At 35.9% G+C, this 23,979-nt stretch overlaps 2 protein-coding genes across 3 annotated transcripts in view; one reads left to right on the top strand and one right to left on the bottom strand.

Moving 5' to 3' along the window:
- Positions 1-23,979, top strand: part of LOC129941151 (trichoplein keratin filament-binding protein) — a 403,230-nt gene that overhangs the window by 365,405 nt on the left and 13,846 nt on the right. The window lies entirely within an intron of this gene.
- On the bottom strand, positions 6,007-23,972 carry LOC129941153 (peptidoglycan-recognition protein SB1-like). The gene is made up of 3 exons (XM_056049715.1): positions 23,562-23,972; positions 6,948-7,331; positions 6,007-6,368 (listed from the first exon to the last, which is right to left on the bottom strand). The coding sequence occupies exons 1-3, from the start codon at positions 23,623-23,625 to the stop codon at positions 6,169-6,171; spliced, it is 648 nt and encodes a 215-aa protein (XP_055905690.1). The 5' UTR covers positions 23,626-23,972; the 3' UTR covers positions 6,007-6,168.

Below are 23,979 nucleotides of genomic sequence, written 5' to 3'. Positions count from 1 at the left end.
AATTTCTACCACTTTCAATGCAGGCTACATTTGAAAAACTAAAAAAAGCAAAGTCCTGGACTGCAACCTGAGTTGCTGAAATTTCTAGTGGGCTCAGACTAAGTGGGCTGCGGACAACAAAATAATTCCGGATAAACAGTTCGGGTTCAATGCGGGTCATGACACAATTCATGCTGCGTCTAAACTCGTTTCTGATATCCAATGGAATAAATCAAAACAACAATGCACAGGTGCTGTTCTGGTTGATTTGAAAAAGGCCTTTGACAACGTATGGTTAGAAGGTCGTTACCTAAAACTGAGCAGGCTTAGCGGAAGAAAGTTTGTTGTCCAAAGTGGCAATGTAACTTCTACCACAATATTCTCAATTAAAAATGGTCTTCAACAGGGAGCGGTGAAATCGCCGATTCTCTTCAGCATTTACACCAGCGATCTGATAGGTAGTCTTACGAAGGCAATTGCGTACGCCGACGATCTTATTGCGTACAGAACGGCCAGAAAGGTTGAGGTCATTAGAATTCTCTTGCAACGTGATTTCGACAAGATTCAGCGATATTACGACGACTGGAAACTGAAAATAAATGTCCAGAAGTAGGAGACAATTCTGCTCCGGACTCCGTTGGCTAGGGCCACGATGGATACGTGCAAGAATTGGCGCAAGATGGTCATCGTTGATCTTCACGGGCCGCCATTGGCGAGAAAAAGTGTAGTGAAGTACCTCGGTTTCTGGTTAGATCAGTATTTATATTTCGACAGACATATAAATGCTGCTCTGACCAGGGCCAGAGGAGACTTCGGTCTGACGAAACGGCTGTTTTACAGCAGTCAGCTTGACCCCAGAGTGAAGGTAATTTGCTACATGGCCCTCATACTGCCGATGATCGTTTATGGTTTTCCTGTGTGGTTTAACGTTGCCCCTTCCCAGATGGAGAAGTTTCGAGCGGCAGTGTTTACGACACTGTACCGACTTATTTCGAACAGCCCAATCTTAATCTTCTTTCGGGCATTACTATTCCAAAGAGGTCCTATACATCGGGGCTCTAATCAACAGAATTGACAATTTCGTGATAAAATTCGTTCGAGGTCACATTGCAAGAGCTATATCTTAGACCAACAATTTAATTTTCGGGGCTTTCTATCCGAACGACGAGTATTTTGAAAGTGCACGCTTGAGCGGCTTCATTCCAGCAGAGGCATTCCTCTTTTTAGACAAATGCGGTCTGATACAGGATAAATTGGCAGTTCGGCTAATCTAGCACGTCAGACGACGAACTGTGGATACGCGACTCCTGTACAATCGGTACGTCATGGTGGAGCAGAGCTTTTTCGGTTGAGTAGGACTTTGTCCAAACGGGACCGAACTGATAGGGTGAAGCAAGATGTCCAGTTTTGGTGTCTTCAATCGCACTTCGGGATGAGGTTTTAAGGTTTGGGTGGCTAACATACTTGTTTTATATGTTTAAGGTTAAGTAGAATAGGTATAGTGGCACAAAAAAAAATAAAAACAAAACAGAAATATAGATAATATATTAATAAAAAAATATATCTATAAAAAAAACATGAAATATAAAAAAAGGAAAACAAAAAATGTTAGATAGTTATAATTGTTGATGTGGGTGTTCTAGTTTTAAGTAGTTAATTGGTACAATATGTCCTTTAAGTTAGTTAAAGTTTTATGTTAAGGACCTAATTTTAGTAACTTTTAAGAAAATAAAAAAAACGGTATTGAAATTAGTTTTTATTTTAATTTTTTAGTGAATACAAAAATAATTAAAATGAATTGAAGAAAAATAGATCTAAGGGCTGAAAGGCATTAAATTTAGAGATTATTGTTTAACTTAGAGCGCCGTATAGGACCAGTTTTATTTTTACACTTCAGAATTTCAGAAATTAGTAAGCTTATAGCAAGCGTCAAACTACGATCAGAGTATCATCATAAGTGCATGTGTTAGTTGGTAGTAAAAAATAATACAATTATAGCCTAACACAGGCACAAAATACAAAACATAATTAACATTTAACTATTACAGAACAAAATATAAAATGAGAACGTTTACGATACTGGGGCACTGGTTCTTGCGAAGCATATTCAAGATGAGGACGAACATGGTAATCATACAAAGAAAGAGTAACATAGTGATCATTGAACTCCTTTGCCCAGCGTTTTATAAAACCAAGCATTGAACTTGCCTTACTGACAATAAAATTAATGTGATGTGTCCTTAAATGTGAAGACACGACAGAGTTTTTGCTGTGATATACAGTAGTTAAATACGTTACTGATTAGTTTTTTAGTAAAAGTTATCATCTGGCATTTTAAAGGGTTGAGGGCAAGGCTATTTTTCGCACACCAAAATGTGAAACTATCAATGTCGGATTGTAAACTTCCCTTAAGCGTAGACATGAGGATACGTCGTTAATAGACAGGATGAACAGTAAATTGCCAAGATGGCTTCCCTGGGGAACACCAGATTGAGCAACAAAAGGTTCAGAATGACAATTTCTAAATTTTGCCTCATAGGATTTGTTTTCAAGGTATCATTTAATCCAAGCTAAGAAAAATGGTGGAAAACCAAGAGCTTTGATTTAATAATTCCGTGGCTTGCTTGGTCAAAAGCTTTGAAGAAGTCAGTGTATACACTTTTAAAGCGTTTGAACATGTGTTTTAGAATGTGAAGAGATTAGTAATGGTTGATCTTTTTTTCACAAAACCATGTTGCTGTTCGCAAATGATATTTTTACTAAGAAATGCTACACTTTCACAAACAAACTTGTTCAAATACTTTAATAATGAGAGAAAGCTTTTGCAATGGGCCTGTAGTTGCTTCTATCCGCCTTGTTACCTTTCTTGAAAATTGGTGTTAGAAATGTCTTCTTCCATATACTGGGAAATTTGCCTGTTTTTAGAGAAAGTTTGAATTAGAAAGTAAGGGGTTCAAGTTAAGCATTACTACACTTTTCAAGTACTATCGGGGGAATACCATCGGGACCGTCTGATCAATCATCATTTAACGTAGATAAAAGATCAACGATCGTTCTGTGTAGCACAGATATGTGACTACAGCTAGTTTGCGAAAAGGAGAGAAGATTTTGAAAATATACTTCATCAACTTCTTGAGGGCTATAAAAAAGAACTCACTGAAATTTTTTGCGAAAGCATAACAGATTCCAACAATTTTATTTTATGAAAAGTTCTTGTAAGTAAAGTTAACTGGAAAGCCATGAGTTTACAAAATTCCAAAATTTTTTAGGATTCTCTTTCAAAGAGGTGCCCATATCAGTGAAATTAAATTTTTGAATTTTGGTCTAGCATTAACAATAAATTAATAACAGTGAATTAAAAAAAAGAAAAGTTCGAAGTGCTGTCACGCCAGAGATCTTAGGTTCAATCCCTGATTGTGCGACCTAAAGTGTTTTCACGGGTATTGCCTCCAAGGGCTATTTTTGTCTAGAAAAGTGTATTTAAAACTAGCAGCAGAAATGGTTGAGAGTTGCAAATCACTAGGCCGTAGTTGTCGAAGGACTGTTGCGGTACATAATTAAATTTATTACAACTCTCTGCACAACTTTGTTACATAGAGACTTTTGACTTGTCTTAAGATCTTCAACACGAGTCTACCTTTAGTAGGTTTCATTTTTTGATTCATAAGCCCATTTAAAGGGCTTGTTAACCAGGGGTTGGAAGCGCGATACGTTATTTTTTTTGTTTTTAACGGAATGCATATTATAAGTTAAAAACTTTACGTGGTATTATTCCAAGGTATCGAGAGAATGTCATATTGGTGTGCAGGCATGTTAACATTTTTTAAATCTATATACTTAACGGTTGAATTTATTAAGCTTTTCTTTGCAGTAAAGTCGTAATTCAACAAAATTAAATCGTGCTTAGAGAAAGCTTTGATGGGAAGTTGATTACAAAAAAAGTTGTATTTTAATCTCATTGATGAAGAAAAGGTCCACTAAGGTACTTGAAGTTGGTGTAAAATAGGTTGGATCACATATAAACGGTGATTTTTTAAGAGCTTGAGAACTTTAAAAAAAAAAAAACGCATACAATTTGCAAAATCTCATCGATTCTTTATTTGAAACGTTTTGATTGGTCCATGACATTTACTTTTTGAAGATAATTTCATTTAAATGTTGATCGCGGCTGCGTCTTAGGTGGTCCATTCGGAAAGTCCAATTTTGGGTAACTTTTTCGAGCATTTCGGCCGGAATAGCCCGAATTTCTTCCGAAATGTTGTCTTCCAAAGCTGGAATAGTTGCTGGCTTATTTGTGTAGACTTTAGACTTGACGTAGCCCCACAAAAAATAGTCTAAAGGCGTCAAATCGCATGATCTTGGTGGCCAACTTACCGGTCCATTCCTTGAGATGAATTGTTCTCCGAAGTTTTCCCTCAAAATGGCCATAGAATCGCGAGCTGTGTGGCATGTAGCGCCATCTTGTTGAAACCACATGTCAACCAAGTTCAGTTCTTCCATTTTTGGCAACAAAAAGTTTGTTAGCATTGAACGATAGCGATCGCCATTCACCGTAACGTTGCGTCCAACAGCATCTTTGAAAAAATACGGTCCAATGATTCCACCAGCGAACAAACCATACCAAACAGTGGATTTTTCGGGATGCATGGGCAGTTCTTGAACGGCTTCTGGTTGCTCTTCACTCCAAATGCGGCAATTTTGCTTATTTACGTAGCCATTCAACCAGAAATGAGCCTCATCGCTGAACAAAATTTGTCGATAAAAAAGCGGATTTTCTGCCAACTTTTCTAGGGCCCATTCACTGAAAATTATTCGACGTTGTGGCAGATCGTTCGGCTTCAGTTCTTGGACGAGCTGTATTTTATACGGTTTACACCAAGATCTTTGCGTAAAATCTTCCATGTGGTCGAATAACACAAACCCAATTGCTGCGAACGGCGACGAATCGACATTTCACGGTCTTCAGCAACACTCTCAGAAACAGACGTAATATTCTCTTCTGTACGCACTGTACGCATTCGTGTGGTTGGTTTAATGTCCAATAAAGTTAACTGAGTGCGAAACTTGGTCACAATCGCATTAATTGTTTGCTCACTTGGTCGATGTATGTAGACCATAAATCGGACGTAAAGCGCGAAACACATTTCGAACCGAACACTGATTTTGGTAATAAAATTCAATGATTTGCAAGCGTTGCTCGTTAGTAAGTCTATTCATGATGAAATGTCAAAGCATACTGAGCATCTTTCTCTTTGACACCATGTCTGAAATCCCGCGTGATCTGTCAAATACTAATGCATGAAAATCCTAACCTCAAAAAAATCACCCTTTATTAACACAGTGCAGATCATAAGAACACATGTTTCCGAAAAGACTTTTGTTAATAATACGTATGTTGTTAAAGTCACCAAAAATGATAATATTCGATGAACTTACTGTAAGTTCTTCACTAAGTTTTAAAATAGCATAAGATCAATATTTGTATACAGTCTGTAAGTAGAAGAAGTTTGCTAACAGTACCTTTTTAGTCTAAGAATTATTATTCGAAAGAATATCCAGATGTCGAGAAACACCTCAACATGAATGTAAGACCCCCCTTAACAAAGATGGCGACACATGCCTTCACCGCGTACCATCAAGAGAGTATGAAGCATCCTGATGTGTTGTGTTGAATACATAGTCACAACCATGACTTAGTTTTTTGGTTATAAATCAATTAATTTAATTATTTTTTTGAAATTGTCAACAATACATTTTCTAAGAATTGTTCCGTTTTGTAACTTTTAAACGACAGTCTGTTTGTTTTTAAAAAGTTCTAAAATGAAATACCTCAAGTTTCATACAATTTATTTTAACAGTTAAATAATTTCTATTTTTGTTTATATGTATTTCTTATTCCTTTTTATTTTATTTTGCTATTTGTTTTTGAGTGGAAGTGAATTTTAATCCATATAAAATGCAGTCTTTCTATACAGAATCAAAAAGAACACTTCTTGGAAATTTAAAAATTTATAAGATTTATTCGAATAACTAAACTCCATCCAAGCACAATTAGTTTATTTAAATTATGGATAAAATATACAAATATACATATGTTTTGTTTTTGTTTAAGTTTTCTCATCGCTGCTCTATAATACTTCAATTTAAATTCCTATTGCTTAGTAAACGCCTGTTAACGTCAGAGCTCGTCTATCTTTTTGTGGCTCTACTAGCTCTACGAAAATGTTCCCATTTTTCAATTTCCGCTTGTAGTGCCTTGCCTGGGCATTCGGTTGCTTTAACTTGGCGATGTCCGTGCAGTCTATAATTTCTTTGGATATGACCCTTCTCGACGCCATAATTTATAAGCTGTTTCATTTTATCCAGCATCCCTTGGGGTGGCACTGACTCTATGGTATAAAAGGAGGTATAAACGTACATACATATAGCGGGTTTGGGATGAAATAAAATTAATTTACAATGAAAAAGAAGCAACACAAAACAAAAATGGAAGCAGGGAAAAAATGAAGAAAAAGTAAATAAAAATGTTTTTGAACTTAGTAAACGGTTGGCAAACAGGCATGTTTTAAAACAAAACGACGACGACGGAATAAAAATACAAAAACAAAAACAAAAACAAAAAAATCTACGAAAACTGTGTTAAAAAATTCAAATAACAAAGTATGTACTTTCGAAATGAGTTTCCACTTCGTCGAGCCTCAGAAATACACCAAAAGCATTCCTTTATATTTTACGGACTCGCTCTTGTTTTACAATATTTTTTTTTAATTTTTTAGTTATTTGTTTCAATTTTTCGTTTTTTTTTGTGTTGTTTTAATTTGTTGTTAGTTGGTTATAATACTCTGCTTAACAAGCAGCATTCCGAAATAGGCGGGGTAGAGTAAAATATAATAACACAACCCAACTAAGTCCAATTTACTATAATGTATGTAGGTTATAGGGAGCCCCCACATTCCCAATCCTCATACCTGACCAATTGCCAATTAGGCAAATTCCAATGCTGCGATAATTATAGCCGGGCGCATGAGCTCCTTTTACACCAAAGCCACGACCCTCGTAAATTTCACCGTCGCCATCGTCGTCGGCTCCGATTAGGAAATTGTAACCAATGTCATCCCACCCATTAACCAGTTGATGAGTCCTCTGCATTGACCTTAATGCATTTTGGCAGGCTAAACGGGTGTAACATGCTGGAGGACTGGCCGAGTGATGTACGATCACATATGGCACAGAGCTATTGAGGGGCGATTTGTCTATTGGTTTTGCTGCATTCCATTCGGAACGTTTGATGATTTTTAAATTGGTTTCGGTGAGCTCCTGATGATGTGTTGTTTTCTGTGACCGGGAGGATTCTGAAAAACAAGTGAGCATATATGTACCTATATGTTTGTAAAATTGTAAATATATGCTAAATATACTCAAATGTTTTGTATCTATTGATTAAATGAATTGAGTTTCATGTTCTTTAATTTTATTATTGTATTAGTCTGTGGAATTTTTATATTAAATTCTAAAAACTAAATTACATTTGTAGATAGAGGAGTCCTCTTCAAATAAAGTCATTTGAGTAATTTGTTTTAAGTACATATGCTAATTTTTTTTTCAAATATTAAATAACCTTTGATTCAAAAGCTAGTTTGAAGAGAAAAAAGAATCGACTGTTTTAGGTGCCTATCTCGAATGAACAATTTTACTGCCATAGGACGATTTTAATATAAACTATAACCAATTGCAAAACTTTCTCATATCCCAAAAATATTTGAAAGCATTCTTAATATATGAACTCCTCAGCTTCCATTCCAGATATCTAACTACCACAAGACATGACGTCTTAAAAACTACATCTACCACCATAAATCTCATAGAGTTCGTTTCATTCATTCTTACAGAAAGAGTCTAGAAAACGGGAATGAAGTTGATATATTCTTCACTGGCTTTAGCAAAGCGTTTGACACATTATCTCATACTCTTATAGCCATCAAACTCACTTCCTTAGGCTTTGCTTCATTTTTACTGAAATGGATTACTTATAACGTTATCTTATTCTAGAAACTTCTGGTATTCCACAAGGTAGTCTGTTAGGCCCTCTTCTTTTTATCCTTATAATTAATGACATTGACATGGTCATTAAAATATCCTTTTACGCGAATAATACGAAATTTTTCAAAAACATTACAAGCCATGAAGATACATCTCTCCTCCAAACAGAACTCGACAGTTTCTCAACCTGGTGTACCACAAATTGCTTAGAGCTCAACAATAACAAATTCCCGACAGTGACTTTTTGGCGTAAACATTAAGAATCCTCCCCGTCATTACTAACTTCATAATCATCCCATAAATAAAGTAGAAAACGTAAGGGATTTGGACCTTTTAAGGGACCGTGAACTAAAATTTCTACTTGACATTGATGAAATAATTTATACTCTGTACTAATTTTTTTTTTGAAAGATGGACTAAACAATTTGCTAACCCTTACTTCATTCGTGACTTTACGTGTCGTTTGTCCAACCTCTACTTGAATATGCGTCTAAAGCTTGGTCTCCATATCAAGATATTCACATATCAAAAATAGACAATATCCAACTAAGATTTTTTCTTTGATCCCAATCTTATCGTGTACGCCTTCTTCTGTTAAACCTCAACTCATTACAATAACGTAGAGAAATAGCTGAAATAGCTGATTTTTCATTAAAAATAATAGATAAAACAAAAACGGGTTTGGATATCAATGAAATTTCTTATTCCTGTGAAAGTAAATTCAATGCCAATATGTATGGAACTCGATTTAGCAGTGATCTGATAGCAAGTCTGACTCAGGCAATAGCGTACGCCGACGACCTAATTGCGTACAGAACGGCTTCAAAAATTGAGGTTATCAAGACACTTTTGCAGGGTGACTTCAACAAGATTCAGCAATATTGCTATGACTGGAAGTTGAAAATCAACATTCAGAAATGCGAAACTATTCTGTTCAGGACTCTGCTGTATGGAGCCTCAAGGGATACAAGAAAGAATTGGAAAAAACTAGTGATCGTCGGACCAAATCGACAGCCACTGGCGAATAAAAGTGTAGTAAAGTACCTAGGCATCTGGATAGATCAGTACTCGTATTTCGACAGACATATGAGTGCTTCTCTACGGTTGTTTTTTAGCATCCGTCTAGATAGCAGGGTGAAGGTGATTTGCTACATGGCCCTTATCCGGCCGATGATTGCCTATGGGTGCCCGGTATGGTTCAACGTTGCCGCATCTCAAATGGAAAAGATTCGGGTGTTTGAGAGACAATGTCTGCGACGTTGCCTTGGATTACACAGAACACCAGAGTCGGAGTACAAACATTACTATTCCAACCAGGTTCTGTACAACAGAGCCAACATAAACAGAATATACAATTTTGTGCTGAAGCTTGGTAGGGGTCACATTGTGGGAGCGATTTCGTCGACTAACAGCATAATTTTTGGGGTTTACTACCCCAACAATGAATGCTACGAAAGTGCACGTTTAAGTGGCAACATTCCGCCCGAAGCTTTTCTCTATTTAGACAATCGAGGGCTGATACAGGATAGGGAGGCGGTTCCGCTAATCTACCACGTCAGCCGTAAAACTGTAGATAGGCGACTCCCTTACAGTTGAGACGTCCTCGCACTGGACGGAGCCGAGTGCTTTCGACTCAGTAGGACTGTTTCCGATAAAGACCGAAATTATAGGGTGAGTCAGGAGAACCAGTTTTGGTGGCTTCAAATTGAGAATGTCATTTAAAGTTGTCTAGGGCGTTTGGTCTTGTCCGGCTTACATACAGTTGTGTTCATAAGAATAGCACATTCACATTTTATTAGATTGTCAATTATTTAAATAACGGAAATTCTAACTTGCTTTTAACGGTCTTTCGTATTCATATTAGAGACTATTAGCTTGAAGTTACACCCTACTTTTCCCGGTGAACAACAATTATTTCAAACTCTCTGGATATAGAGTGTTCATAAAAATAGCAGTGCTTTTGATTTTATAGTTAAAAAGTGTTAAAAATTATTTTTTTTTTTATTTTTCGTTAAGTGATATTCTATATAAAGTTTTAAGTATTTGTAACATACTAGCATATACAAAATTAATTAATATTAGCTCAAAAATAACTTATGGGATGGTCAAGACACTGCACCGACAAAATTCGAAAACTTATTAGAAAACTGCGTTCGGAGGAAAAAACCTACCAAAATATTCAAGACATCCAAGGCTGCTCACCAAAAATGGTCAGTAACGCCTTGAAATGGCAAAATAAACCAAAAACGCTAGGCCCAAAAAGGATGACTATTAAAAGAACTGACAGAAAAATTGATCAGTTAGCAAAACAGAACCCTTCTATAGGCTCTAGGAAATAAGAAATGGACTTTAACTGTCTGTTCTCGCTGTCACAATAGAAGACGTCTTTTATAAACGAAGTTACTCGCCCAAAGTCCACGCAAGGTACCATTCTTGACGAAACGGCATGTGGCCAAGAAAATGGAGTTTATTAAAGCGCATAGAGATTAGACAAAAGAGAAATGGAGAAATGTTCCGTGGAGCGAGGAAAGAAAAGTCGTCGTTTTTGGGTCCAAGGGTCGTCGGCAATATGTGACGAGACCCGAAAATGCAGCAATGGATCCACGGTACACTATAAAAACAGTAAAGCATGGTAGATGAAAAATAATGATTTTCAAGTTGTTGCTCATCAAAATTCACGAACAAACGAAGCTTCTGGTGATCAAACGACTTCAGTTCTTGCGTCAATTTAATTTTGTAAGGACGTAGGCCAAGATATTTTCGCAAAATTCACCACAACGACGTCACAGAGATACCAAACGCTTGAGAACGACGTGTGAGAAACATCTTTGGGTTTTCTGCAACTGAAGCTTCAGCGGTAGCAATATTCTCGACACTATGGGCACTTCTTTGTCTCACTGGCACGGGAACATTTTGTACTGTGCCTGTGGATCCAAATTTTTCCACTAGACGCTCAACAATTATTAATCTGCTAGAACGATTATGACGCCATGAAATATAGAGGAGCGCTTTTAACGTAGCGGCCATTGACTCCGTATTTTCCGACTTATTGTTGGCTCGTATATCTTTCCATCATGAATTGGCAAACCATTACTGAAGAGAAATGTCAAAGGATCGGAAAGAAATATGGCGTCGTTTACTGCCCTGTAGCTCTACCTTTGTAGCGTCCCTGATGAAAAACCCTGTACTCTTCATACATCGGCTTCTCTCTCGCTCAGTTGACTGCTCCACTCTCCATGATTCGGTTTCTTTTAACACTAACACCCGCACCCTAAAAACCTTCGCCTATTCTATTTACCAACTCATTACATATCGTATGGCCTTAACTCCTCTGACACACATACTTCGGTTGGTCAGTTCGAATCCTTATTTTTATTTTCCCATAGAAAGTTATTGTAATCGGTCCCATTTGTCGAATTGAAAATTTTAACATTTTTCGAAATTTCAAAGTCCCTAGAGTCGAAATAAAAGATTTTTATAGAGCGATACGAATATCAATGACAGAGGTGAGTCTCTTTTTGATTATATTCTTGGTACTAACCTCTTAGTAAGTAATATTGTTAATGAACCAACCTTCATAACTAAAACTCGACAAGAAGTCCTAGACATAACTCTCGTCTCCGATACTGTACACCATATGATCTTGGACTGGAAAGTTTCCACAGAACACTCGTTCTCTGATCATAGATACATCCAATCAATATCAATGTGGTTGAAAACCCTAGCCCATTGACTTTTTCGAAATTATCGGAAAACTGACTGGGCTTCATAGCGGAACTCATTACAGAGTTTACTAAAACCTGGACTATCTAGTCCTTCCTCTAATGCTAACGAACTTGACAACAAACAGCTATGCACAGATCGCTGGAAGTTGCTTGTCCACTTATACTCTTAAGAAGAAAGAGGAAACGACAATTGTGGGCCTCAGAGCTTGACTTGTTCAAAAAAGAATGAAGGAAACACTTTAACCGAGCCAAAGCCGCAAGACTAACCTCTCTCTTCTTAAAAAGAATCCCTAAGTATTAACAAGAAGACGCTAAGGAAATCTAAGCGATCTTCCTGGCGATCTTTCTGTGGCAAGTCAGAAGAAACTTCTGAAGCCTCTAGGTTACGGGAAATTGTTGCAACTAATTAGCGATGCCAAGCTGCTTGAAAATTGCAGAACTTACTACTGGACACTCAGTTTCCTGGTAGTTCTCTTACCGAAACTTATCCACAAGGTCTGATCACAAGGGACAAGCTACAATGGGCTCTTAACAGCTTCAAGCTATTTAAATCTACAAATGGAAGAATACCTTGAGGCAATTTTTACCAGCTGTCTTTACCTGTTCCATATTAACTCGGCATTTAGAGAAGTTAAAGTTGTTTTTATACACAAAGCAAGTAAATGCTCGCAGGTCAATTTCTTAAGAACTTGGAAAGATTGATTAATATTCATTTATGGGTAAGTATCGACACAAGACTTTTGTCTTCGTCTCAAAATGCCTACTGTAAAGGTAAATCGGTGGAAACAGCGTAACACGCCTTAGTCTAATATTCCCTCCATCATAAGGAGTTCACTTTGGTTGCTTTCCTTGACATCGAAGGTGCCTTTAACAAAGTGGACACACCTGCAGTTATATCTGCACTAAGATCTCTAAACGTTGAGATTCCCTTGGGGAGTTGATTCATTTAATGCCAACTAGCAGAATAATTAACTCAAAACTTGGCAGCTCTTCTGCCAGACGATTCGTTAGTAGGGGGACACCACAAGGTGGTGTTCTATCCCCTTTCCTCTAGAACGTTGTGGTAAATGAAGTTCTAACTAGCCTGAATGCGGAGGGTTTCAGAGTGATTGCCTATGCGGTTGACGTTGCTAAAGTAATTTCAGGAAAGCATCTTAACACCTTAAAATAGCTATTGCAAAATGCTTTTGACAGGCTAATACTTCGGGCGGATTCGTGTGGACTCGGTGTTAAACCACACAAAACCAAATTAGTCCTTTTTTCGAGGAAATACAAAATTCCATTTGTCAACCCTTCCTATTTTAAAGGAATCCAATCAAAGTTCTCAGACGAAGCTAAGTAATGGGTCTTATTTTAGACAAAACACTTAATTGGAACCGCAATATACAAAAGGAGCCAAAAAAGCTACTGTTGCGCTCTTTTCTTGCAAAAAATCTATTGGTAATAAACGGACTTACAAACCGGAATCACACATTGGCTATACACATTGGTAATCACACTGATTTTAATGTACGGTGTGGCAGTATGGTGACCTGCTTTAGAGAAAGCTATCAACCGCGACAAAGTGAATAAAGTCCAGCCCATCTAAGGCACTGGACACCCTACTTTACCTAACACCTCTTGATATATTTAGCTAACAAATAACTTCAAGCTCTGCTATTCGCGTCAAATCTTCGTCGTAGTGGATTAACACAAAATCGCCCACTCCGTAATTCTTGGGTGTTAAGAATCAATTCCAAAGCACACAGACTACATCATCCTCCAATCTCCAAAAGCAATTCGCCAAAAACTTCCAAACGTCTATACCTTAGAGATTCTTCTGAGACGAAAGGGTATTCGTGGAAGACGGTCAGTTTTCTTTTATACACATGGATCAAAAACAAAAGAAGGCGTTGGTGCAGGTGTGTACTCTGAACGACTGAAAGTCTCTCATTCCGCCTTCCCAATCATTGAAGCGTGTTCCAGGTGGAGCTTTTAGCGATGAAAGAAGTCTTGTCCTGGCTTAAAGAAAACTTGAAATCAAAATTTGACATCCGTATTTTCTCAGATAATGTGGCCACTCTCAAATCTCCAGACTCTGTCTCTGCAAGTTGTATACCAGTCCATAACTGTCGATCATCTCTATTGAAGATAACACAACAATTTTATGTTCACCTTTGCTGGGTTCTGGGCCAAAGAGACATTCCAGTTAACTGTAAGGCAGAAGAACTCGCTAGGAACGGTACAATACAACCCATTCTTAAACTTTTGGCAAATGCTGGCATACCAATCGCTACATTTAAACTATTGCTAATGCAAGACGCTATGAAAAAGGCAAACACCAGGTGGAACAGCGTCACCACGTGTCAGGTCAAGGTGCTTGCAATCTGTAAGCAGATCGCATATAAGATCGATAATAGGTGTCATAACCGGACACTGTCTAATAGGAAAGCACGCCACGAGACTAGGCGTATTCTCAAATGACTTTTGAAGAAGCTGTATGGACGAGTAAGAGGAAGAAACGGTTCTTCATCTTCTCTGCACATGCCCTGTTCTGGCTCAATTTTCCTAGGAGAATTCTTCTTTAACGGTCTAAATCATATCAGTATAATCAGCCTCTCAAGTTTCGTAAGGGACCCAAAATGGTTTCATTGCTCTTAGGAGGAAGCCTCAAGTTTCATGTGGTATCACAATGGGCCATTAAACTGCCGAAATTGTGTCCGTTTCCATCTTAGACAGCCACTATAACCTAACCTAACCTATCCTAACCCCTGATATTTCCAGACCTCCCTTGAATTTTCTAGACCTTCCTTGATATCTCCAGACCTCCCTTGACATCTCCAGACCTCCCTTGACATCTCCAGACCTCCCTTGATTTTTCTAGGCCTCCCATGATATGTCCAGACCTCCCTTGAAATCTCTTGAATTGAGCTAAGAAAAAAGTCTTAAGATACATTATGGTATCACAATTAAACTTATATATTTTATAAAACTTATTTAACTCATATATTTAATAATTTGCATTTTATTTAAAAAAAAGTTGTGAAGTCGTTCTTGGAAAACCGTTAAATGTTTTTTTTGTATGTCAAAAACAAGTATGTATGCAAGACCAGTACCGGTAAAAGCTATCAATTTAACAGTTATAACAGTTATGTTGGTAGCTACACCTAGTTTAAATGAAAGATTAGATTTTTGCTCAGGAAGCTTAACATCCAAATAGTTTTGTATACAAGTTGCAACCATAGAATATTAATTATAATGCTATAAACCTTTTTATTATTAACTTTTTCAAGAACCCAACCAATCAGGACACTAAATTTCTATCCATGCTTTCCACATGGTCCAGAATCATCTATCATTTAAATATAGAATCAATAAATTGAAATATGTTAGTTTCCTTTTTAAATTTCTCTTAAAGTTTCAAACATAATGTTTTAATATCCTGTTTTAAATTTAAATATGTTTTCAAATACACACATACAAATTAATGTCTGTATATGTATGTATTGAAGCAAAACATATATAAACCTTATGTTGTGAAAATGCTAGGCAATATCTTCACTACACAAACGTCGAAGATAAATACAAGTTGAAATGTTCAGCATTTCACATCAATAACACTTACGACAGGAAAGATTCCTTTTATGGTTAAAGATGGATTTATTTTCGTATATGGCATGGCGAACCACATCTCCTACTTATGTCATTTGAAGTGCACATTTATCATGATTAGTTAAGCTTAGGCGCACCCTTTAAAGCACTGTGTTTATTGCTACTAGAAGCTAATAGTATAGGTATCTTACATTAAATTATATACGTAACCTATAGCCCTTTTTGTTGTTGTTTCAAATTCATCATATTTACGTTAGACTTTTTTTTACATACATACATATGTATCTATTATATTAACTTTGAAAAAAGTTTGTACAAACATTAAAAAGCATTTTGAAAGTTTATATTGCTTTTATGTGTGTGTTTCCATGATAAAAAAAATATGATTTTTTTGTTAAACTTTTGGGAACACCAATCTAAAGTTCGAAAGAAACAAAAATATTGTTGTTTAATGTTTGATAAAGTCCGCGAAAGGCAGCCATAGGCAAATACATATAAACAAAACAAAGCTTAATATGAATCTAGAAAATACCGTTATTTACTTAACAACAACATTGTTGACCAACAACCAACTGGAAAAACCTGAATGAGCCATTGTCAATAAGTGTCTACAAAAGTGTAATGTTCTTTTTTTCTACTAACAGAGGCAACAAGTTATTTTTCTGAGTATTCAAAAATAAAACACTTTTTAAAATACACTTCTGGCTTACAATGAAATACAGGGTGTTTCGTATAAAATGAACAAACATTTCAGAATATATACCGAAACTTATAAACTAAAAAAAAAACTTAAAGAAGTTTGGCATAAACTTAAGGTCACTTAAGGCAACTTTGAGGTATATCCCAACAAAATTTCAATACGCTAATAGGGCTTTAGACGAGCCACCAAACAACAGTATGGATTGGAACAGAAAGATCAGAAAGGTTCCACAGGAAATCAGGTATTAAACAAGGCTTTCTTTTGAGACCAGTTCCCTTTTCCTTTTTTCTAATCGAAAAAGTACTTTTGGCATGATGGTTAGTGCATAGGACTATCATGCTTGAAGTGTTGGGTTCGATCCTGCCTATACCATCTTAAGTGGTTTTCGCGGGTACTGCTTCTTGTGAGGAATTGAAAAAATCATCCAAGAGTAATTCTTGTCATGAAAAGTGCTTTTCGCTAATTAGCCGTTCGGACTCGGCTTTAAACTGTAGGTCCCTCCATCCCTGGCAACATTACTTACACACAGAAATAGCTGAGAGTTGTAAGTAATAAGGCCCTAGTTTTCAACAGTCTGTTGCGCTACCTAATTTATTTTTATTATCGAAGCAAACGAAGCTATTAACTGCAACTTTAAAGAATTCTTTTTTTTTTAAATTGGCAGATTCCGCTCAACAAAGTGAGTCCCGAATTCTATATAAACAATTAAATTACGACATGGGCGTAAACAATCACTTCGACTATCAATAGCCTTAGTTTTTAAAACCAGATTGAAAATGTAACGCATTTTCAGTAACATGCCCTTTTCTTCAAACAATCCGACGAGTTTTCTTAGGAAAAAACTTCTTAAATTATGTTGAAACTTCCCACTAAACTTTTTTTCCTATTTCGACCTATTTCGAAAACAGGATTCAAGTTTTTACATTCACGTTTTGCTTTTTTACATTCTATACCGATATCCTTTTAATATATCCCTTAAATATAAAGAATTAGGTTTTATTCAATATTTGAAAAACAGCAATCAAGACGTCGCTGCATAAAAGAACGAGATTTGCTGAAGAGCTCTAAGGAAAATAGAGAGAAGATGAGTACTGACTTCTCAGAAAAATAGAGAAGACGTTAAGAGGTTCAAAAGCAGAAATGAAGTTCGAAAATTTTATGAGCTTATGAAAAACCGAATTCAAAAGTACATAGACCTCGACCCAGAGGCTGCATAAACGAAAGTTGAAACATCACAGTCAATGCTGGCGATACGAAGGACTTTATCTTTAAAATATAGTCGGAAGACAGCATGCCTGATGAATGAAACCTTAGTATTGTTTGCCTAATACTGAAAAAACTAAACCCTCTAAACTGCACCAACTACAGATAGATCAGTCTACTTAACATTGGTTACTCAATTTTCTCTGTGGTAATCTCTGAACTTCTAAAGCCCATCTTCAAAAAAGTACTTATCAGCGTGGTCTTAGATCGGGAAAGTCCATTACGGCAGATCTTGGAAAACAACCCGAGAACATCATCAACGACACTCACTATTTCTTCATCGATTTCAAGGTCGCATATGATAACAGGGACGAGCTTTATAGAGCAATGTCTGGTTTTGGCATCGTTGCCAAACTCGTCCGTTTGTGCAGGACGACCATGGAGGATTCTCGCTGCTCCATAAAGGTTGGAAACAACTTTAAAGAACCCTAACTTTGAGAAAGTTTAAAACCTATTCTACATTGGCCCCGGTATGAACACAGAAAACAACAGCGAATATTTCGTGTACTTTATCGTATTTTGTTGTGCCAAGCAACTTTTTAGAAGAAATCATTTTGTGAATCGGTGCTAAATTTTAAATATTTATTATTTAAATCTTGTTATGTACCAAGACTTGCAAACCTGAGGCTACTTGCTTAAAAATCAAGCACAATCGGATTTAAAACACTATTGCAATTTTCGTGGCCTGAGTTCATATCCATTATAATCACCGTTCCGTACAATTGAAACAACACATTCGAATTTTTAAGTTCTAATGATGACGATATTTAGGGCTATTTTTGGGCTCCTGAGTTCGCGGAGTTGTAGATTTCTTTTATATTAAATAAAAAAGCTTACATTTTTGGAAACTTTTTCTAAACTAAACTTAATTAAAAAAAACAATGATGGTTTAATTAAGGGCTATTTGTTAGCTAGTTAAGTGCTAAGTGGAAGTTTTTTTTCTAATACTTACTTACTTAAGGTGGCGCTACAGTCCTGTGTGAACTAGGGCCTCACCCAACTAACTTCACCATCTAGCTAGGTCCCTAGCTAGATGTCTCCAGTTTCGGACTCCAAGTTTGGTGAGGTCACTTTCAACTTGTGCACGCCATCTGATCCGCGGTCGAAGACTTTCCGGGCCGGAGCATTGATTTCCATGTAAAATACGTGACCCAGACATCTTAGTCGTTGGACTTTTACTCTTCTGGCTAAGTCTACGTCGCTGTACAGCTCGTCGTTCTATCTTCTCCTTAACTCCCCTTCGAAGCAGACGGGACCGTGGATAACACGAAGAACTTTTCTCTCGAAGTGACCCAACGTGCTTTCATCCGCTTTTGTCATAGTCTATGCTTCTGCACCGTATAGCAGGACGGGGATGATAAGGGTCTTATATAGCAACACTTTGGTCCCTCGAGAGATGACTTTACCACTTAATTGCTTTCTTAGTCCAAAGAAACAGCGGTTAGCAAAAGTTATTCTGCGTTTGATCTCTGCGCTGGTGTTGTTTTCTACGTTTACAGCGGAGCCTAGGTAGACGAAGTCCTTGACTACCTCAAACTTTCGTCTATCGATGGTGACGTTTTGACCAAGACGTCGGTGTTGTAAGTAGTTTCTTGACGACAGCATGTACTTTGTTTTGACCTCATTAACCGTTTAATCCATTTTTGCCGCCTCTGCCTCAATACTCATAAAAGCCCCATTGACATCAAGCTAAGTTTTCTGATTATGTCAATGTCATCAGCATAAGCTAGTAATTGGACAGACTTTTGAAAGATAGTGCCTCTAGTGTTGACGTGTGAGCTCTGCACTATTCTTTCAACCAGTATTTAAAAAAATCACATGACAGCGCATTACCTTGTCTAAAACCTTTTTTGACATTGAAAGGTTTTGTTAAGTTGTTTCCAACCTTTATGGTGCATCGTGAATTCTCCATGGTCATCCTGCACAAACGGACAAGTTTGGCAACGATGCCAAAACTAGGCATGGCTCTATACAGCTCGTCCCTGTAGATGCTGTCATATGCGGTTTTTTCCATGATCTGCCGTAATGTGAATATTTGATCAACTGTGGACTTTCCCGATCTAAGACCATGCTGATAAGGACCTATCAGATTGTTGACGATAGGCTTTAGGCGTTCACATATTACGGCAGAGAAGATTTTATAGGCAATGTTAAGTAGACTGATTCCTCGATAGTTGGTGCAGTTTAGAGGGTCTCTTTTTTCAATACAGAGGTTCCATTCATCGGGCATGCTTTCTTCTGACTATATCTTACAGATAAATTGGTGCATGCTCCTAACCAGCTTATCTCCTGCTGCTTTAAAGAGCTCGGCATTCAAGCCATCCTCTCCAGCGGCTTTATTAGACTTCAGCTTAGATGTGGCAATCTTTACTTCGTCTAAGTCGGGAGGACGGGATTGTTGGCTTTCGTCGTCTATGTTGAATAAATCATCCTGCCTGACAGCGGAATTCGGTTTTTCGTCGCCGTTATACAGTCTGCAGAAGTGGTCCTTCCATATTCTCAGCATTGACAGCGGTTCCTTTATGATGTTTCCACTTACGCCTTTACAGCCTTCGGTTCTAGGTTTATGTACCTGTGAATTTCGTTTCACCTGTTCATAAAACTTTCGAACTTCATTCCTGCTTTTAAACCTCTCAACATCTTCCACCGCACGCTTCTCATGCCCTCTCTTTTTCCTTCTGAGAAGTCGATGTTCCTCTCGCCTCTTCTGCTCATTTTGACTTAAATGTCTTTTTAAAATTTAAAAATATTGACTTCAAATTAATTGCATCTTATAGAAAATATTGTTTTCGACATTCGGTAAATGTTTATAAAAATACAAAAAATTAAAATCTACAAAAAAATACTGCCCAAAATTATAAAAAAATGTATGTTGGGTTCTCGTTATCTCAAAAGTGTTGCATTCTATGCTTAATTTTTTTTGACGTATGATAATAGTCTTAAAAAAATCCAAAATTAATAAGAAATAAAAACTTTCAAAAATGGTAAAAATTGTATTTCGATCAAAAACCTCTTTAACTAAAAAAGATTTTGAAATCAAACTATGTAGTTCATGGTTATCAAAATATTATTGGTAATTTTCAGATTTAAGTCTTAAAAAGATTCAAATGGAAACTTTTTTTACAAAACGTGAAACCTTACAAACACAACACAGAACTGATAAGAACTCAAATATTAGAAGAACACAGAAAGATATTGACTTTGAAATTATTTTACTCCCAAAAAATGTTTTTATGTTTATTTTGTTAAAGTCTTAAGGAAAACAAATGGACAGACGGGATGTTAAGTTGTCAATGGGGGTCACATCCCCCATTTAAAAAGTACCTCCAAAAGTTACAGCTTTTCGACTTTAGTTGGGGGGTAACGGCTTGAGATACCAATCTGAAGTTCCGAGAACTGATAAGTTTAAAAATAGCCCTAATTAGAATCTTTACTCGTTTTTTAACTTCCCATAGGAAGTTATTGTAATGGGTCCGATTTGTCAAATTGAATATTTTGACATTTCTCGACGTTTCAAGGTCCCTAGAGTCGAAATAAAAGATTTCTAGAAAGATGTCTGTGCGTGCGTGTGTACGTACGTCTGTACGTCCGTACGTCCGTACGTTCGCGACGTTTTTTTCGTCGTCCATAGCTCAAGAACCAGAAGAGATATCGACTTCAAACAAATTTTGTTATACAGATAATAAGGCAGAAAGATGCAGAAAGGGCTCTCAAGAATATTGCGTGGGTGGTTTTTTTACTATAGCAGTTTGAAAAAAAGGTGAAAATTTTGTTTAACCCTAAATATCTTACGAACCAAAAACACTAGCGACTTGAATTAAATTTTATATAATATATTGTAACGTGATACCAAACAGGTATATTTTTTGAAAAAAAATCAATATAACGGTTTTTTTTTAAATCAATAAAACTGAAAAAAAAAATTTGTCATCTTCAAAATTTTAAGACTGAAATATGATTTCATCTCAAAAACAATTTTGTGCAGCGAAGAATAATGTTTTTGACATCTGATAAAATTTTGAGAAAAATCTAATTGACAGTTTTTTTTATAAAAAATAAAAATCTAAAAAAACATTACTCAAAGTTCGTAAAAATTGTATATCGATTCAAATATCTTTTGAAAAGCTTGAAATATAGGCTTCAAGCTTATTTTATCTTATAAGAAATATTGTTTTCAACATTTTGAAAAATGTTGAGAAAAATCGAATTGACAGTTTTTTTACAAAAAATAAAAACCTAAAAAAAAAATTTATAAAAGTTGGTAAAAATTGATTTTCGACTTAAATATCTTTTCAAAACTTTGAGATATTGGCTTTAATTTACTTTTATCTTTCAAAACATCTTGTTGTCAACATTTAGTTAAAGTTTGAAAAAAATCGAATTGACAGTTTTTTTTACAAAAAATAAAAACCTACAAAAAAAATTATAAAGTTGGTAAAAAATGATTTTCTACTGAAATATTAAAAATTTTAAATATTGGCTTCAAAGTAATTTTATCTCATAAGAAATATTGTTTTCAACATTTGGTAAAATTTTTAAAAAATCGAATTGACAGTTTTTTTTACAAAAAATAAAACTCTAAAAAAAAAACAATACTAAAACTTCGTAAAAATTAACTTTCGACACAAATGGCTTTTCAAAACTTAAAAATATTGGCTTGAAACTTATTTTATTTCACAGAAAATATTGTTTTCGATATTCAGTAATTTTTATATAAAAATCCAACAGTCCGTTTTTTCATAAAAAATAAAATCTACAAAAAATAGTACGCAAATTTGGTAAAAATTGATACGAGTACATATAGACAAACTTTTAAGCAAGACAAATCGACAGACGGGATGGGAAGTTATCAGCGTGGGTCGCATCCCAGCCTCTTTTTTAACATTCAGTTTAGTTTATAAAGTCTCCAAAAATGTCAGCTTTGTGACTTAATTAAAAGGATAGAATCAATCTTTTTTTTTAATTTTGAACTATTACGTGTGGTGTTTCCAGCTTGACGTCAAGTTGGGATCACCACAAGTTTCAAGGGGAAGAGATATTTGAACCTAGCCTGTATTAGATCAACAAAATAGCACAAAAAGAGCTTCGGAGTTGATTCCAACTTTATGAACATCATAATCACAATTTCTTAAAAGTTGCTTTAGTTTTGGCTAACACTGTATAAAGAAAATGTGTTTAGTATTTTATAAGTTAAAGACACTGTTTAAGGGACTCAAGTCGTTCTACAGGACTGGTAATACATTTTGAATACTATTGAAGTAATATTTATTTACGTACTTAAAGTAGTGTTCAATTAATTACAGCACTGATTAAGTATTTGAGTAGCTACTTTTTACTCGCGGACAAATTTCTTGAAAATTTAATGTTAAATGCTTGAAACTATTTTCGTATCCGAGTACAGTGTCAAGAGTTAAAGTCCCCTGTACGGTTTTGAGAAGCAAGGCTAGCTTTAAACACATAATTCTGATAAAGTTCAAAACAATTTGGAACAAACGTTTTTCCAATAGCTTTTAAATATATTTTACATTCATTACAACAAACTTCTGATAGATAAATTAATTACATTTATAAATTTCGATCATATGATTGAGGAGATTAAAACCGAATTAACACTGTAAAAACACATTTAAAACAATTATCAACAAGATGAATATTAAAAAGCAAAAGACTTCTCCTTGTGTGTTCACTCGCCCATTTCAATCCTGCAACCAATGAAACAAAAGGGACAATAACCACGTTTAACCAGTTTTAGCTATCGAACCCCAAAGCAATATGTACTAAAGCAGTAAGCCATCAGCAGAGCCAGCAAAATTCAGAGCGTTTAGCCAACAAAAGGGTACCTTGTATGCATATTACACCTTATTCGTTATTTCACCGCTTAGAGCGAAAATACCCCTAAAACTTTTTTTATTATTTTCTAACATCAACAAATATTATGTTTTGACAATTCAATTTTAGTTCAAATTCGTGCAAAGTGCATCCTTAGTTTAACTTTTTGAAAAGAAAATGTTCCTTGAGTATTTCACAAATGACATTTTAACTTAACATTGTGTAAACAATTTTCAAATGAAACGATATTCTTAAGATTCGATAGGTAAGGACATCACAACAACTTAGAAGTAGGTACTATACCAATCCTCAACCCCAATTCCACCCAAACAAAAGAGAAAAAAACCAAAAGATGCTTATAGTTGTGTATTGTGAAAATCCGTTCAATTCTGTCTTAAAAGATTAAACAAAAAATAAAGGAAAAGAAAACTTACCCGCCATAATGACCATTGCAGAGGCGACAAAAATTGCCATCACCAACAAAAGTTTCGAATTCATTTTTCTCCTGCGATTGCGGCAACTACTCTCAAAAATAACACTTGCCTTCTTATTTCTGTTCAGAGTTTTCGACAATTTCCCTTTTTTTTTCCTTAAATCGAATCGAAAGTACCAAGCACAAGGGATATAGGGACAGAGACAGAGACAGGGACAAGGACATAAAACGGATACACGGATATATAAGGAATAAACGAAAGGAAGGACTGCTGGAAAATATTTTCTGTTGATATACGCAAGATGTTCTTGTATTTGTTATACGGTATTCGGTATACAGTATAACTATGCGCTGTGTACTGTGAAAAGGAACGTTGTCGTCGATAACTGACCTCCTTTAGGAGGGATTGAGCTCGTTTT

The sequence above is a fragment of the Eupeodes corollae genome, chromosome 1 (genome assembly GCF_945859685.1).
Source record: "Eupeodes corollae chromosome 1, idEupCoro1.1, whole genome shotgun sequence".
NCBI classification, from domain to species: Eukaryota; Metazoa; Arthropoda; class Insecta; order Diptera; family Syrphidae; genus Eupeodes; species Eupeodes corollae.
Note: the sequence above shows the minus strand (reverse complement) of the source record. Positions and strands in the feature narration are given on the sequence as shown.